Genomic DNA, 18,221 nt, shown 5'->3' with positions numbered 1-18,221 from the left:
GAGGAGCTGGCCAAGTTTGAGGAGCACAAGAAAGAGGAGAACAGGAAGTTGCAGAAGGAGCGCAAACTGTTTGAGAAGCATGTAGCGGCTGCCAGAGCCATACCTGACAAGAAGGAACGAGAGGAAATCCAGGTGACTCACGGACAAAACTCGCATCAGATCAGCAATTAACATGTTAATAGTTTGACTTATGTGTACTTTACATTAGTGTGACACATGAGTGAATTTCCACTCCTGTCCCATCCCACTCCCACAAAAATACTCCTGTCCCGTCCGAATCCCATGATAGAGTAAAAAAAATAAATTCCTGTCCTAATCCCAAAAGAATGACCCCTATCCCATCCTGTTCCAGAGAAGAAAAGTCTGAAAATAGCATTTATTCATATCATAACTGCATATTTATATATAAAAACTTTATTATTCCCATCCTGTCCCACTCCTCTGATTAATAGTGAAATTGATTTGAGTCCTGCAGCACATCCTTAAAACCGTGACTTGAATAAATGCTAATGTTGCAGCAAATCTGCTCGATGTGTAAGTAAGCAATAGTTTTGCCATATAAACTTAAAAGATGATATGTTAGTGTTGTCTTAACACCAAAATCATTTGGGGCTAACAATGAGATTTCCAACTCAGACACATTTTACACTGGAGTCACATCAGAGAGTCTGACAGTTTGAAAAGTGTGTTGCACATTCACAAGTAGCTGAAGTTAAAAAAACATTGTACATCAAAATCAAACCAATTAAAAACAATGGTCACAAACCGTAACTGACCTGTTTGGCAGCACAACAAGAAGATATGGTGTGAAATCTTGAAATGGGATAAACTGCCCTTTAATCTGTCCTTGTTCTCTCTGCCAGGCGTTGAAGCAGCAGCTAAGCTCCCTGCAGGAGGAGCTGAGGGGGAGGGAAAGTCGCTGGGCCTCCACACACAGCCGGCTGCGGCAACAGATTGACTCCCTCAATGAGGAGAACAGTTCTCTCCGGGACGAGGTATCCACCTTAACTCTGACCCTTTACTCCATGTGCACACACACGTCAGTGCCAGGTGCGAATGCACGCGGAACGCTTTGGGATCCCCCCCCCCCCCCCAAGTAGTTAGCTTTAATTTAATACCAGGTAATAGATCATAGAGAAAAACACCCATATAATGTATAGATATATATACTTCTCCCATTTCATGGTTTAGTTGTAGTTGTAGCAATATTGTTTTTTTCCCTCTTTTTTAAGTATACTTTGTCTTTTAATTTAAGATCCATATGTTGGAAAAGCTCCGTCTCAGTGCCTGGAAGAAAAACCCTGTCAATGCAGAGAAGGACAAAGAGACGAAAGATGTTCCCAGAATATTTGAAAACAGTGTGCCACCTGTGACCAAAGGAGTGAAATTTGCTGTAAGGATGTTTATACTTTTTCCTATTAGTTATATTCACGTTCTCTGCATTGTATGGTCACAAAACAATATGATTTAGACCTGTTATTTCTTGATTAGACTGCAGTTAAATAAAATATTTTAAATGTGTGACCAGGACTATGCTGGAGAAATGATGAGTCCATAATATGGATTTTTGTTATCGTCAGACAAAGTGACAGTTAGCATCAGGGGTCATTGACAGTACCCAAATGTTTAATCAACCAAATTCATTTCAATTTCCAACCGTGTAGGATCTCTAATTATCTCTTCAGATTGTTTCCTCATCTTGACATAACATAGAAATTGCTAATGGTGTCTCTTTGTTTTCAGAGTCCTCTAGACTCCAGAGCAGGCAGCAGCATCAGCCCTCCACTGAGCAGCACTGCTGCCAGCAAATGGAGCTCCAGGGAGGTCAGTCAGGGGGCTACAGGTACGGTGAAGAGTTTCTGTTCACAGGGAGAAAAAGATCATAGATTTACTAGCATATGGGTTTTGGAGGCGTTTGCAGACTTTAAAGTAGCTATAATCAATATTTTTACACTAACAAAGGATCACATGAAAACGTAAAAGGTGTTGTGTTTAGTGATGAACCAACAGAAAATTATCACCCAGGTTCCCCTCAGCCTGATGGAGCTTTATAGTAACTTTCAGCTCTTTGTTTTGGTTTTCCAGCCCATAAATGTACTGTTTTGGTTCACTCTCACCACTTTGTTCGCAACGAAAAACCTCTGATAAGCAGAGCATTTCACAGCTAAAGAGCTATATATTTTCCTGAAGAGTTGGTTTGAGATGAGAAAAGAAGTAAAGGGAGAGAGATTTGCCAGGTGGACACAAACACAACTTCAAAATGAATAATAATGTTCTGTATTTGATAGAAACATAAATATATCAACTTAAATGGTGATGTAACAAGTCAGTATTGTGTTCATTGCGTGTTTCCACTGTCCCCAAGTGGCCAAAAAAACCAAAACATTAGTAAATTTAAATTCATCTGACGAGCCAGTCAGAAAGAGGTTTTATGTTTGTGGAAAGGTTTTCTGTATTTCTGTCTTTGCAGAGTGGATTTTTAATCAGATATACTGACTCTCAAACAGCCTGAACCCTGCAGGCTGCAAAATTAATTGGTTGTAATCCGCCATCCAGTAAATTTAACCCATCCTCGACTGAACCAATGTTTTCGTATTTTCTTTGTCAGCAGGGATAAAGAGCAGCTTGAGGAAGCCACCCGGGCCGGGACGCTCGTCCACATCCTCCTCTTCTTCATCGCCTGGCAGGAGGACAGAGGAGAGGTCAGCACCCGCCAGCAAGAGCCAGGACAAACCACCAAACCAAGAACACTGGCACAACTGCTCTCTGGTAAGCATCGCCAGTAGTGTAGTTCTCTTGTGTCTGGTATAACAAATCAGACACTGCAGGTTCTTCAAAATGCTGCAGCACAGTAACTGGTAAACAACAAATGTATTGGGCATCCAGCTACAGCAAATTTACGGCCCCTGACCCTGTTTAGAGACTGTTCAGTGTGGTCAGTTCATTTAATCACAAATTCATCTATTCATCCATTGTTTTGTTTTTTTTCAACCTTCTTATCCTGTTCAGGGTTGTGGGCTGTCGGGGCCAATCTGAACATGCTGCTGTCCATCAGGGCTCAGTCACATGTTTAATAATTTGTTCTTCTTCTCATTGTAGAAAGGAGATTCTCCGCCCATAGAACCAGATTGCAGTGAGGCAGAAGAGCCAGAATCAGCTCAGGTTATCACACACCCTGATGGGAAGGTGAGACAGTGGAAAGATGTTTCATCAGAATATGAAATCCAGAAAACTTGTCTTGATGGGAGCAACCAGGCAGTAGATGCTTTCAGCATTCTGAGACTGATAAGGAAAACTGCAAAGCAGGAAATGAATTCTTTAATCATTTGACCATAATTTGGATGTTAAAAGGATAAGGCTCCCGATATTTTTATAGTTTTTGTCAATAAATCCCATGAAAAGATCAAAAACAACAATGTGTTTGTCCGTCTCTCAATATTGGCCGACTTCCCCAGCCTGTCAGTTGCTCCTAGCACAAAGGCCACGTGTTCCTACTGAAGATATAAGTCTTAAATATGGCTCTCAAATGTATAGCGTTACTCTAACAGGTATAAACTGTGTATTTATTAAGGACTTTGATTTAAGGAATTTGGTGTGAGTATTTACACGGACGTTGAATGTGGGACTGATTCAAAATAAACTACAGTGTAATGAAGGAACTCTTGAATCAGATCAATCAGTTGTCTGTTTTGGTCTTTTCATGGAATTTGAGTGACCCTTATACTCTTAAGTCTAGATGGAAAATTACCACTAACAAGTAAAACCAAAGTACTTAATGATAATAAAGAGTCATTGTTTTGTTGCACACTGCAAAGACTCAACATACAGGACAGATACTGTTGCGTGTATGAAGTAAAAAAGCTAAAAACTGTCAAAGTGACGATTTCACGTGTCAGAATTGTATCTACCTGCTGCAGCTAATAACTGAAAAACTTACTAGATTCTTAGGGCTTAGGATTCCAGGGATAGATATTTACCAAATTTTGTAAGTTCAATAATACACTGATGTAAAAATGATTTGTACTTTGTAGTTTCCCATCCACAACATAAACCTAAACAGCTAGAGGTAACAACAACAGTTGTGCCAAAGACTTCGACAAAATGTCACTTGAAGAAGTTGTTGTGCAGTGAGCGTGTTTGCTGTTACTGATGTTAAGTATCCTCAGAGCTGGTTGTGATCTTTCCAGATAGAGAAGGTTCTGGCCGGTGGCGATCGCCTTATTGCCTTCCCCAACGGGACCAGGAAGGAGGTTTCAGCAGACGGACTGACGGTCAAAGTCACCTTTTTCAACGGAGACACCAAACAGATCACAGCCGACCAGAGAGTGGTGAGACCTTTATCTTACGTTACACAACATTTATGTGGCGGACGCTTTTACTTACGATAACCTGATGCAACCTTCATAGGAATTAGAATGATGTTTTATTATAGTAAAAAGAATCATTCTGATCTGCTGAATACAAACCATGCTGTGGGAGCTGCTGGACATATGCGCTTTGCTCAAGGGCAACTGTAGGAGGAGGGAAGGGGGTGTTGGACTAACTTTGCCCCATTAGATATTCTTGGTTGAGATTTGAACACAAACCAGCTGCAACACAAATATGCTTCTTGTGTACATACCTAAATTGAGCAAATCAGTTTTCATTTTTCATACCAGTTTAATTAAAAGTTTTGTTGTTTGTTTTTTTTTACCAAAACATGGTAAATCTGTTTTTGTTAAATGATTGATGGCACCTCGTTAGAAATAAACTGTTGTACTTATGAAGGACAGCAGTTTTGGAAAGGAGAGTAAATGGTCTTAAATGGACAGCACAGATTTCAACTTGTTGTCTCTGCTTAAGGAAGGAAAGTTGCAAGCACTCTGAAGCCACAAATAAAAACTCTTGGCTGTGACTTTAATGCGGACAGGACAGTCAGTTCAACTTACTTTAAGCTTGAACACTGCAGGAAAAATAGATGTGATCATAGAAGTGATGTTTTTATCCCCTACGATCAAAGAGTGATGTGAAGAGAACAGATTTGTCTTTGCTCAGAGAACAAACTAAATATAAGAAGCACCTTTGCCATGTTACCTATCTGAATTAATTTACTGGTTATCTCTCTTGTCATGGCTCTGCTGCTTGTGCTCAGATCTACTACTACGCTGAAGCCCAGACGACACACATCACCTACCCAGATGGCGTGGAGGTCCTGCACTTTCCGAATAACCAGACTGGTGAGCGCAAAAGATCAGGCGGTACGACGCTGGTTTTGGCTGTGAGGGGTCAATATCCCCATTTTGTCTGATTTTATGAAGAGTCCATTTTATAAATAACCTTTGGTATATTTGGTTGTGCCGTCGTGTTAGAAGATAAATAGGGCTGTGTCTGAAATCTCACTACTCCTTATATTCACATATTCAAAGTTTACTCCATAGTGAGCAGTTAGTTGAGATTCCCATCACTTATTTTCACATCTATAAAATTTTTTTATTTCTGTTGGGGGAGTTTTTGAGGTGTAGTTACAAGTGCAAGTCATGTATTCAGTTTTACTTACATAACACTACTTGTACTGAAGTACTTAATTACTTTCGACCGCTGTATTTTGACAGTGTAGTTATTTTGGTGGTTTTATTTGAATCCAGTTGACAGGTAAATGGGGGACAAACTGTACTGTACATTGTTCTATTTCCAGAAAAGCATTTCCCAGATGGACGTAAGGAAATCACCTTTCCAGACCAGACGGTCAAGAACCTGTTCCCCAACGGCAGGGAGGAGAGCGTGCTAACAGATGGGACCATCATACAAGTCAACCCGTAAGACCACAGCTCTGGCTTGTTGTACTGCTGCTGTGTGTTCTAATTCAACCAGACGTCTGTGGTGAAAACTGTACATCAGTTTCTCTTTACAAATGCTCACTGTTGTCCGGTTTTGGCACTTGAGGTACTTCATGCTACTTAAACAAGCTTTGCATTACATAATAATACACAAGTATTAAGAATCTGAGGATGTCAAGTCAGCTAGTGTTCTGCAGAACAAGTACTTTTACTCGAGTTGGATTTTAAATGAAGCATTTTACTTGTGTAATTGATATTTTTACCTAACCTACCTTAAGTATTAGGTCTTCAACTATCAATTATTCATTATCAATTATTCTGTTTATTTTTTAATAATTTCTCTAAAATGTCAGAAAAATACCTGTTACAATTCCCCACAGCCATATTTCGTCTGACCAGCCAAAAACCAAATATTTGGTATTTTTGCGTAACAAAAACGGCTAAAACGATTATTAATTACCAATTATTTATCTGTCAATTGACTAATCGTTGCAGCTCTATAAAAGGACTATAAGGAATATTTCTTCTAACATTCTAGTAGTAGTTTCTGGCTGATTGAGGAGTTTGTTTCCACTTTAGTTGAGTCTCACCCATTTCCACCTAAATTGAACACTAACTTGGTGTGAATGCGTGCTGCCTCTTTCAGGGACGGGACCAAAGAGATCCACTTCAACACAGGCCAGAAGGAGATCCACGCAGCAGACTACAAGAAGAGGGAGTACCCAGACGGCACTGTGAAGACGGTGTACACAGACGGCAGGCAGGAAACGCGCTACCCCAATGGACGGCTCAGGATCAAAGACAAAGATGGCAACGTCATCCTGGACAACAGGGCGTAGAAACGTCTCAAGTCTACATTCATACAACTGATTCCTATAGACCAGTCGCAAAAAGTCTCTGACAAAGCAGAAACTCATTTGACTCTAATGTGCTTCAAACATCCAAGGCAAAGCTACAGTTGATACTCCACAGTAGATGAGCTTGAGGAAGTCATAAGCCTTTTAAATATTTTTTATTTATTTATGCATTCAACATGTTAAACCTCAAGTCATTGGATACACACAATTTTTTTTTTAACTAGGAACTTGTGTTATTTGGAAGAATACTCCACAGGGCAGCTTCAGTGTTTCAGTGATGCAACATGTTTTGTGTCTAAAACAGGCATCTGAAATTAATCCTTTAGTCTTGCTAGACCAATCTTTTCTTTGTGTCAGGATATTTCTGGCAACTGATCTACCAGATTCCCTTATAAATCTGAATATTTGAATTCATATTGTTTACATTTTCAGTAAAAGCCTAGGAATAATGAAATGCTGCACAGAAACAAAACATCGCCTGTTTAGTACATTCAAGTAGAACTACGTGTGTGTGAGAGAGGTTTTTACAACTATTTTAATTTGTAAAAATGTTAAATACATATTTATTTTCTTAGCTCACTGTATTTTTTGTAAAATAAATTTTATCTTTTTTCTTTAGAATTGTGACTCTTGTTCTGATGATTGCTGTTGAGGTGTAAAGTCTGTGCATCTTGTTGAGAAGAGCTTTAACGATTTACTCAAAGAAAACACCACAGAATGGTTTGACAGCTTTGGAAGATTTTAATTTGTCACACAGACAAGATTGTCTCCCATGAGTCGAATGGCTAGAAAATAAAGTGCTATATCAATGCAGCTCCCTCAAACACAACAGCCAAACTTAAAGTAAATCACTTCTCTTTTGGGTTACCTTGAATGTACACAACTGCACATTTTCTGCAAAAAATAAAATACGTACTTTCCCCTAGTGGGAATAATAAAGAATGTCTTCTTAACATGTAAAAACTAAGAACAGCAGTCAAATAGCCCAAACAGAATAAAATTTAGATGTTAACACAACAGGATATCCGTGGGGAAACCTGGGGAAAGAGGAGGTGGGGGATTTATTAACAACAGCTTAAATAATGTCAAACAGCTGGTTACACTTGTTTAATGGCAACATTTTGTATCTAGCCCGGTTTAGCTCTAGGGCCGCAATTTAATTAATCCTTGCTTATTTTATGTTAATTTTGAGTATAAAATGTCAAAGTAGTGAGAAAAAGTACTGTCTAAACATTATTTTTAGCAACTATTGTCTTGATGTAATCTGGTCACTTTGCATGCAGTACATCTGATCAGTAGGGCTGCAACAACATAGTTTCATTGTCGACGTGTCGTTACAGAGATGCTGTTTAAGGGAGAGAGAGCAATCTTCTTATTAAGAACATTTCTGCGTGTTCATTTCTAACTGCAACGCTCTACATGGAATGCTAGGACCAGTATTGCCTCCACTGTCTGCTATGACTGCTTGACTGTAAGACTACTCACGAAGAAGAAGCTTTCGTGCGAGTAGTATGTATATTTTCAGCACCGCATGTCTAGCACCATTGTTCTTGTGTGACAGCGCCATCTAGTGGATTGGTGGCAATGCACAGCATCACAAAGGAGGTTAACCCTGTCTGCTAGCATGTCGGGGGTGAGGCGGAGCTGTAGGGTTAACTGGTCGCCATGCATATAATCAATAGGTTTAGGCACACACTCAGTGATGGTTGTGCTAAGGGTAATTGTTTTTGGGGGGCTGTCAAGAGTAACATAGCTACTACTAGCCAGCCAGCTAGCAGTATCAAAGAAAACAAGGGTCCTACAAATGTGATTGTGGTCCTGAAAATGCAGCCTCCGGTACTGCTAAGAGAACTCTCTTTTAGTTGTGTTAGCAAACACTTCCAGTGCATTAGTAAATCAGTGATTTATAGGAGTATCCTACGCTGTCTTGTCTTCCCCCGGCGTTAATACTAGTGTTCATTCTGAATAGTAAACCTCGTAATGGTAACATTACCTAGTTAAGCGGTGTGTTGGAGACCAGTATTTCACTTGAAAGATATTTAATTAGTTAAATGGTTTAATTAGGGTTATGGTTAGGGGGTGACAAATGAATCGTGATTAGTCGATTAATTGAATAAATAATTAACAGATTAGTCGACTACGAAGATAATCATTAGTTGCAGCCCTAATTAGCAGTGATTGTGTTTCAAAGTGATAAATTTGGGGACATAATGTGATGTTTAAATCTGAGCTTTATAAAACAAATCAGTAAAACAACATCAGAGTTACCCACATTTCAAAAAGCACCTTGATATATAAAATAAAGGTGAAAAATGAACTGTACCCTGTGGGTTGAGGAGTCACTCAAGCTCAGCCAGTCCGCTGCTCACCAGAGGCAGATGGACCAACTCTCCGTCCTCATTGAACAGCAGCACCTTGAGCTCCGGTTCCCGGGCCTGAACAGACAAGAAGGGCGCAGGAGGGAGGGCAGTTAAGATACTTGAAGACATGTCTCGTGACTTCTTGTCTGTGAGGCCAAAGGTTGGATGTAAACTGGGTGTTTGCAATAGAGATATGCTGTAGCTCTTTAAATTTTAAAATTTTGACTGAAGTTGTTTCTTCATGTTGTCTTATTAAACTTCACTTAAATCAGACCGACATTACCGACATCACCGACATTAAATAATATAATTAAAAGCCACACCATATGTAAAACTAGAAATCATCACCCCTCGTGTAGTTTAACAATTAGTACAGTACTGGTCACAGCTGTGGATCCTTCAAATGAACTACAAGCTCAGTGCGTAAAGTGTATATACACACACCTGATAATAAAAGTGCTAATACTAATAACAATAGTACTGATAGTGCTATTATCAAAATGTTAATATCAACAGTTAATGAAAGGTATCGTGTGGAGTTCTTGACCTCTGGTAGCACTATGGTACAGTTTCTTTATGACCTATCCGCATTACAGCCAATCATTTCGTACTATTGCAGTAATCTGCAGGTGGCGATATTGCGGCAAGAAACTCGCCCATGGACCAGCAAAGCCAGTAAACAGGGATGTTAACAATTCAAAAACTTAAGAAAGCTTTACCAATGTTTAATTTATTACAAGGAAATCATTTTATCATGTTTGTTAGACCTCAAAGATGCACATAATGCCTTTTGGTGAGTAACACTGAATGAATTCTGAATTACCACAACAGTGGCTGTGATGCTGCTGTGTAACAGGTCAATCATGTGCATTGCAGCCTTGACACTCCACCCGGGGCTGTAGGGCAGCATGTCTTCGTTCCTTTTGGCACTTGGAGCCTTAAAGCCGGCGACTTTGACCTTGAGCGCCCGAGCTGGAAACCGCAGCAGCTCGGCCGGCATATGACGCAGCCTGAGAGGAAGTGACAGATGCAAAATTGAAATTGAATTAATAAATAAGCAACTGTTCACCATATAAACTCCAACACCATGTAAACTGCATTTTGTTGTCTCAGTACTTTTACTGTGTGCAATGACAACACAGTTCTAATCTAATCTATTTAAAAGGTGATATGACAGCCTTGTGTGCACAACTTGTTTCCGCTTTTTGCTTCTATCATACCACGGATAAGGGCTGAATAATTTTGAATAATTATCTAATTTGACTGATGATATTCAATATTGGAGAGAATGATCATTTTTAAATAATTATGCTCAGAAAGACATATTTAATCATCTTTGATTAGTACAGCTCCTTGCAAAAATCATCTCTGAAGCACAACAATATTTCATTTAAAATGAAACAAACAAATATTGCAATTCCAAAATTGCAGTAGGACATATTGTGATTTCAAGAAGATTTCGATTAATTGTTCAGCCCTGCTGTGGGTATAGTATTATGAATTGCCTTTATCAGGTTAAATCTAAACTATTAGCATGCATCAACAACACAGTTTTTAACTATTTATTTATTATCAGCAGTTTCATCTCTTTTTTTGGCAAGAAAAATCGGTTTAGGTTGTTTCCCTAGGGAAGGCAATGTCTGTTGTTTGCTCAGCTCTGTCTTTTGTCTTTTCTTTTGTTATCGTGGCCCCCTTCCTCCAGAATAACCTCTCTGTTGACATTAAATGGTGGCCTTTAAATACAAATTTAAAACAATTTTCACCTAAACCTTTAATTAGCTGCTTTGTTTTTTTTTTTACCACGTACTTGTTACCGTTAACCTTCAGGCAGACTGGTCTAAGTCTCAAATAAACTTTTAAGCCTAGTACTTATAGTCCATGTTTGTCCTGCAACTGTTTTGAAATCTGCTTTTAAGTGTCCCTTTGTTCCAAACTGAAGTTCTCTATTTCTATTCTACATAATAATAATAGCTAACTTTGTTCCAGTAATTCACATTACTTCATTTGCTCACTCTTTGTAGGTGCTATTTTTATGTATAGATAGATATTATTCATTTCGAGCGCTGCTGATAAGAATACAGTCAACCTTCTGAAAGTCTCTGCATCTCTCTAACCCTCTGTTTGTGTGCCTCTCTCACTCCAATTTCTGCTCCTTGTCCTCTCTTTAGACTCAGACTCCCCTGTACCAGAGGCTGTCGTATGCTGTATATATTGTAAAGCCCCTTGGGGTAAATTTATGGAGGAAGTTTTCCCTTTTACATCTGCTTGTTGAAATTTGTACAAACATTTGTAGTTTGCAAAGGATGAATCTTTGGTGATCCCGACTCCACTAAAGCCACAACCTAGGGGTTGGACGATGTCTACGGGGCATTTAAATCATGATGTTACAATGGTAGACTGTCGAAGACCGTTAGCCATCAGCCCTACCACAATCAGGTCAAAATTTCAATTTATCTAAATATTTTGATTTATGACCCAAAGCCCCGGAAAACTAATGACATTCCCATCAGCCTAAGAATGACTTAGTCCATAGTACAAACTCATGGAGCAGCTAGCATGGTTGTAAGTGTAGATTAATCTTCATACTTGCTGGTGGGCAGAGTGTCATCAGAGCCAAAGTCGACGTGTTTGACCATGATCATGACTGGCTCCACGCTGCTGAACTTCATAAGCTGGGCCCGGTAGTACTTTCCATCACTGTATTCTGCCAGACATGGATAATCTGGAAACCACATGTCCAATGTCAGCTCAATGTCCAACTTACTGAACCTTGTACAGAACTGTCTGTGACACAGCAGCACAGTAGCTGCTCAGGTTTGACATTTATTCATGCACCTGCGAAGAGTAATCCTGAGGAAAGGGGATGTTTTTTCCACAACAGATATTTTAATATGTAAATATAGGGAGTCTACGCAGAAAAAAAACTCCTCATGTACTAGAACTGAAGAAATGCTCTTCATGGTTATATATTGTTTGTGCTGCACGCACGCACGCACACGCACGCACACACACACACACACACACACACACACTAGTCCGTGACCTGACGTTACATTAACCACAGAGAATTTAATGCACATCACATAAAGGTGCAGGGCCACTGGAATGGACACTGACTGTAATCTACAAAGTTATCTAATACTAGGCAATGTTTCAATCACAGATCCAGCATTGCCACACACATTGTTACAAAAGCCCCATTTGTGAATGGAAACACCAGAAAAGACTGAAATGTTACCCTGAGAGAAGCTGGTGAGTTGTGGCAGACTGCTGATGTTTGCATTGATTCTGGTCAGAGCCTCATCCAGGGTCTCTCCATCCACCTTCACATCAGCTATTACCTCCAATGGCCACAGGAACAGCTGCAGGGCAGACAGCAGACAAACACTGATCTCTTACCTCTGATGTGTTCAGAGTTAAACATCAACAGTAATGAATAAAGAAAGGGCACTGTGCAGTTTGTTTTCACATGATCAGATTTTGACTAAATTTGGTGAAATTCACTCTTTACTCCATTCTACTGTCCAAAATGATCCCAGGAGGCTCAAAAGAAACTACAAAACAAGATGGCACTGTGGATATGGATCTTCTTTTTAATGTCTGAGTACTTTTTAATAATCTCTCTCTTTCTCTCTCTCAGGCCTATTGCCATGAATATTTAGGTTGTCTAGGTTGCAATGTTGCCAGAGCACAAATTCACATATAAACAATAAAAAAGATATAATTAATTAACAATGAAATGACATTATAAAGAATAAAAACAACAAAAACACAATGTAGGCCTATGTTACATTAAAATATGTCTTGCTTTTTGACAAGCCGTAGAATTTTTCAAAGGAACAATTATTAAAATAAGAAACAATATTAATGATAATAATGTGATGATTAAGTAACTTTTTACAAACAATGGTTCTCCATTTGTTGCATGAGGAAATACATTTAGCTGCAATGATATGGCACTAAGTAGGAGAGTTTTAGCTCTCTCGCACGCACACACACGGTTTGGAGCAGGTTTTTAGTCTTTCTTCTATTGCTACTGTGGAATGAAGTTGGTTTAATATAAATTAGGCCTTTACTGTGTATATATAAAAAAATTAAAAGTAGCTTAGCTTAACTAAGCTACTTTTGCCACGTTGCTGTAGCTTAGCTTGCTACATTTCACTGGGTTGTTGCTTCTGTGTAGTGAAGCTTCATATAATGTAGAGTAGCTAGCTTAGCTCACTACATTTTCCAAGTAGCTTGCCCAACACTGGTAATCTGATATGCTAATGTAAATGCCAATTGCTTCAGTGATTATTCATCCTTTTCTGTTTTTGCACGTAAAGGCTGCTTGAAATATAGTAACGTTATTAGATAGCATTGGCTTGAAAGCAGCGGGGATAAGTAGTTGGGCTCCATTTTGTTTTTTCCCCGGTGATCGGCCCATCTGGGTGATGTAAGTTTGATGTGCGTTAGCATGTTGGATGTTTCCATTCACATAACGTTACCCTATAACGCCGTTACCCTACACAGACACTATCCACGTCTTATGCACAACTGTCTCCCCGTTGCTGTTGTAATGTTCACTGACCAAGGACCTGCAGCGGGTCTTCCAGTTCCGCTGTTTCATTAGCACTTGCCAGTGTTACTGACTCACACATGATCAGCTTGTTGCGCCACTGCCCTCAGCCTCGTCCGCCAACTTGTCCCTATCTCTGGCCTTCTGAACTTCAGACACTTGCCCATTCTGAGGCGACGAGCAAACTGTAGCTGTTAGTAGCATGTCAGAGACGTTTTGTTTTGTTTCCTAACAACTGACTGATTTGTGCCAGAGCTCGTGCACCGCAAACACTCCACAGTCCAGTCACACCAAACAGAGTAAATTGTAAAGTCACACACACAACAAATATTTATTTATGACCTTATGGCATTTATTTAATCCTATGAAAGGACAAGAAAAAATTTAAGACCTTTGTAAACAAAATTGAATACTTTTAAGGCCTTCATTTTAGAATATTAAACTTAAGACTTTAATACTTTAAAGACCCCACTGGCACCCTGTTTATTAAACTCAGAATTATTTTAATAGATAGTAATCTGTGTGGTTAGTAGTTACCTCGTTGGGGGTCCACAAGTGCTTGACTCTGACTTTAAAGTGCTCTCCCTCCTGTGGTAGGTTTGGGAATATATAGGGCCCCAGCATCGGCTCCTCTGGGCCCCTCAGACCCTGGAGACACAGCATCTGCATCAGTCTTACATTTCATCACCCTGTTTTATGTGTATGTCAATACTCATAACCTGAAATGTTTCAGCCTGGGGACTTTAAAATACTTTCACCTGCAGCAAAGTTATCCAAATATTTTTGACATTTGAATTTTTAACCTCTTTAAATGTCCTTTTAGCAAAACCAATGGCCAAACTGCTTTTAGACTTACGTTTACCGACCAGTCTGATGTTGTATAAAAAAGGAAACCAAAACAATGCAGTGTTTCCCCTATATACATTCAGGAGAGGCGTGCCGCTGCTGAATCATGACCGCCGCTACTAAAATTTCCCACGATCATTAAACTATGCTCTTACAAATGTTTTCAACTGCACACTGTGCGAGCACAGCAACACTCAATGCTTGGCTAGCTTCCTCTCATCGTTCTATACAAGCAGAAAGTGACGGTGAATGCGAGCGGAGGAAAATATTCTGGTAGTAAATGTACTGTGTCTGTTGTTTCCCCAACTGCTGGAAAAGTGAAGCCTGTTTGCGCTAGCTAACCTCTCCCCTCCCCTTCAGACTGTGCAGCTGAGCAGGAAAGCTTCTACAGTAGGCTGTCTTCTGGCTACTATGTAACTTACCATTAGCTCAATAGAAAGTAACCGGTAGCTGTATTTTTTACTACCTACTTATCCAATGTTGAGAACATCACGTACAAACTGAGAGTAAACCGGCGTAGCCTACAGCTCTGTCCTGTACAGACTGATTAAATTATTTTCCCGTTTTCAGATGAGTCTGAAAATGTGGTTGTTAGGAAAAGAAAGTACGGTGGTGACTGTAGAGGACCTGAGGTTAGTAAAGCTAATTAGTGAATCAAACTAGTCCTTTTAAGGTGATGAGGAGACGTTTGTTTTTTGATTTTAATGTGCAAATAAAATGCACCTCAGAAGGGAGGATGTTTCTCATGCTTTTTTATATTATGTCAGAAGCTGTAAAATGTAGACCTATAATGATTCTGAGGTCATATTAACAGGGTTTTCCTGTCATTAAGGCTCAGGGGGTGATACCCAAAACATGCTGTGCCATCAATGTTAAATCACTGTGGAGAGCATCATAACCAACCAAATTACTCAAATTACCAAAATCTAAAGGTTGTAGTTCCTCCCCAGTAGACTGATCTTTATTATCTGCTCTAGCTTTTCCAACTCTTTGTTCAGAGATATGGTGAAAATAATGGCCGAATGTGATGTGAAATTACATATTTTTCATTGGAAAACGTAAAGTTTTCTTGGGGGAGGACCCCAAAACCCCCCCACTTCCCCAACCACCACCAAAACATTCATCTAAAGCTCACATTAAACTGGGAAAACACTGACATTTTTAGCTATTCTAATGTGCATCGCATACTCATGGACACAAGAGCAATGTTGCTGAGACATGTTGTGTTGGGGTTTTATATTCAGACAAAAATTTTGCTTCACCTCCGCTGCTACAACTCCATCCTAGGGGAAACACTGCAATCTTTGTCAAAAAGTGATGTTTGGCCATTAAGTCAGAAGGACCTAGAGCATAACATTCAAAGTTGTTATTGCCTGTATTAGTATAAGTAAGTATAAGTAATAGTCGGCCAATCTTCATTCTAACTGCAATACCTCAGTGTCGAGGTCCCACTCATCCAGGCGGAGGGCAGGAGGCATCGCTGAGTGTCCCTGCAGAGAAACACAGACATTCCTGAGTGAATTAATGCAGCACTGCTTCATATAGGAAAACCGAAACCAACGCAGACCTTCTGTTCTAAGACAGTCCGGTCCATGGAGGCATGTTCGTGGTGACACAGGATCCTGCTGAGGCTCAGCCCGTCCAGGAAGAGGTCAACTGTGATGGGGCCCCTTGGGTCAGTCGGCAGCTCCTACCACACACACACATAAATACAAACTAGGGGTCAACAACTTTACCAGTCGAGTAGCAGAGTACTAAAGCTTCTATTCAGTACTGTAGCATCGACCATGGATAACATGATTATAGTCAACATCCCCAGATTTACATTAGTTACATTAGTACAGTATATTCATTCAGGAGTGTACCGTGACTTGCATGTCCACACAGCGGTTCACCAACATCTCCCTCAGCAAGGCCACCGCATCTCGCTGCCACTTTCCACCAACCTAAAGACAAACAGAAAAATAAATTGAGAGAAGGTGAAGAGAAACATGTGAAAAGGGTTAACTATGACATCCATGGCAGTTAAGTATGACAGAGTGTAGAGTCTGGAATAATACTAGACATTTTTAGTGACTGATTTTGATCATTTAATTATAATATTATATTATTATTATAATATAATTAGAGGTTAAAAATATAAATTAATTACAATACATTGTGCAATAAAACATACATAATTATTTCTATCTAAGATGTATATTTAAAGAATATCATACATTTTTAGAGCTTCAGCTCCATTCACTGAAGAAGACAGCTATCAAATGCTAGTAAGTGGACCTTTGAGTAGATTTTTATATATCTCATACTGACACACACACTTACAGGGATGATACCGTGCAGCTGGCAGGGCATACACAGCTGAGGAACATCATCACACAATAGCATGGGGTACACATGGACCACTGGGATGTTTTCCACCAAGCCGTAATCCACATATTGTACCTAGTAACACACAAAACACACACACGAACATTACCAAAAAAGACATTAGTGATATATCACTGTACTAGCAAGGAAAGCGTTTAATTTGATTCATTCATATGTAGTTGTTAAGAATTTGGTTTGGTACCATTGTTTTCCTGTTTAGGTCTGATTTTGGTTTATGGTTTTGTGTTTTTCCTTGTAGCCTTAGTTCTTAGTTCTGTGCTTTAGTTCAGGTTTAGTGTTATTTCTGGTCTGTGTACTTCTGTGTTTTATTATTTTTGTCTTACATTTATATTTACTCATTTGGCAGACGCTTTTATCCAAAGCGACTTACATTTGAGGAACAACATACAAGCATCAACAGAGCATCAACTACAGATCTACAACTGACAATACATACTAGTAAGAGCAGCAATACATACTAGTAAGAGCAGCAATAAATACTAGTAAGAGCTCACAGTACATATCACATCAATGGGGACGATACCTAGGGAAGGAAGTAAGAGTTAACAAAAAGTGCAATCAAGACAAAAAGGGCAATCAATACAAGATCATTGTAGGGGATAGAAGAAGAAGAGCACAGGAAGTGCATGTTAGAGGTTAGGAGTTAGAGGTGTTATAAGAGGAAGTGTTCTCGGAAGAGATGAGTTTTCAAGAGCTTCTTGAAGTTAGAGAGGGACGCCCCTGCTCTGATGGCGTGTGGTAGCTCGTTCCACCATCGTGGTGTCACAGATGAGAATAGCCGGGACTGGGATTGCTTTGTGTGAAGGGATGGCAGAGCCAGGCGGCGTTCGTTGGAGGAGCGTAGCGGCCGAGAAGGAACGTAAGTTTGTATTATGGAGTTTAGGTAGATGGGTGCAGACCCAGTAGTCACTCTGTATGCAAGCATTAGTGACTTGAATTTGATTCTGGAGGCCACGGGGAGCCAGTGGAGGTCACTGAGTAATGGAATGACATGAGTCCTTTTAGGCTGATCAAAAACCAGACGCGCTGCTGCGTTCTGAACCATTTATAAGGGTTTCACCGCACAAGCTGGGAGACCTGCTAGGAGGGCATTGCAATTGTCGATGCGAGAGATAACCATGGCCTGTACCAGAAGCTGGGTGGCGTACTGAGTGAGGTAGGGCCTGATTTTCCTTATGTTGTATAGAGAAAAGCGGCATGATGGAGAGACAGTAGCAACATGGTCTGAAAAGGACAGCTGGTCATCAATCATGACACCCAAGTTTCTCACCACCTTGGTTGGAGTGATGGTTGCGGTCAATTTGTAGTTTGATGTTATGGTGGATAGATTGCTTGGCTGGAATGACCAAGAGTTCAGTCTTAGAGAGGTTTAGTTGAAGGTGGCAAGCCTTCA

At 39.9% G+C, this 18,221-nt stretch overlaps 2 protein-coding genes across 5 annotated transcripts in view; one reads left to right on the top strand and one right to left on the bottom strand.

Annotated features, from left to right (window-relative positions):
• cenpj (centromere protein J) overlaps positions 1 to 7,247 on the top strand; it is a 16,350-nt gene extending 9,103 nt beyond the window's left edge. Inside the window, exons 11-20 of one of the 3 annotated variants that reach the window (XM_046054640.1) lie at positions 1 to 132; positions 864 to 995; positions 1,256 to 1,393; positions 1,744 to 1,843; positions 2,609 to 2,769; positions 3,100 to 3,186; positions 4,188 to 4,328; positions 5,132 to 5,216; positions 5,675 to 5,795; positions 6,463 to 7,247. The exon at positions 1 to 132 is cut by the window's left edge and continues 1 nt beyond it. In XM_046054640.1, the coding sequence (XP_045910596.1) occupies positions 1 to 132; positions 864 to 995; positions 1,256 to 1,393; positions 1,744 to 1,843; positions 2,609 to 2,769; positions 3,100 to 3,186; positions 4,188 to 4,328; positions 5,132 to 5,216; positions 5,675 to 5,795; positions 6,463 to 6,655 (1,290 nt within the window). In that variant the 3' untranslated portion in view covers positions 6,656 to 7,247. The remainder of the gene's footprint in view (positions 133 to 863; positions 996 to 1,255; positions 1,394 to 1,743; positions 1,844 to 2,608; positions 2,770 to 3,099; positions 3,187 to 4,187; positions 4,329 to 5,131; positions 5,217 to 5,674; positions 5,796 to 6,462) is intronic. The other 2 variants (XM_046054641.1, XM_046054639.1) reach the window with 2 other exon arrangements.
• A 147-nt stretch (positions 7,248 to 7,394) lies between these two features.
• Positions 7,395 to 18,221, bottom strand: part of rnf17 (ring finger protein 17) — a 60,335-nt gene continuing 49,508 nt past the window's right edge. For both annotated transcript variants that reach the window (XM_046054631.1, XM_046054632.1), the window contains exons 29-38: positions 16,763 to 16,882; positions 16,303 to 16,383; positions 16,005 to 16,127; positions 15,871 to 15,927; positions 14,129 to 14,239; positions 12,272 to 12,395; positions 11,620 to 11,755; positions 9,857 to 10,043; positions 8,997 to 9,108; positions 7,395 to 7,710 (exon numbers count right to left, since the gene is read on the bottom strand). In XM_046054631.1, coding sequence (XP_045910587.1) covers positions 9,013 to 9,108; positions 9,857 to 10,043; positions 11,620 to 11,755; positions 12,272 to 12,395; positions 14,129 to 14,239; positions 15,871 to 15,927; positions 16,005 to 16,127; positions 16,303 to 16,383; positions 16,763 to 16,882 — 1,035 coding nt within the window. In that variant the 3' untranslated portion in view covers positions 7,395 to 7,710; positions 8,997 to 9,012. The remainder of the gene's footprint in view (positions 7,711 to 8,996; positions 9,109 to 9,856; positions 10,044 to 11,619; positions 11,756 to 12,271; positions 12,396 to 14,128; positions 14,240 to 15,870; positions 15,928 to 16,004; positions 16,128 to 16,302; positions 16,384 to 16,762; positions 16,883 to 18,221) is intronic.

The sequence above is a fragment of the Micropterus dolomieu genome, linkage group LG07 (assembly GCF_021292245.1).
Source record: "Micropterus dolomieu isolate WLL.071019.BEF.003 ecotype Adirondacks linkage group LG07, ASM2129224v1, whole genome shotgun sequence".
In the NCBI taxonomy this organism is placed as follows: domain Eukaryota; kingdom Metazoa; phylum Chordata; class Actinopteri; order Centrarchiformes; family Centrarchidae; genus Micropterus; species Micropterus dolomieu.
Note: the sequence above shows the minus strand (reverse complement) of the source record. Positions and strands in the feature narration are given on the sequence as shown.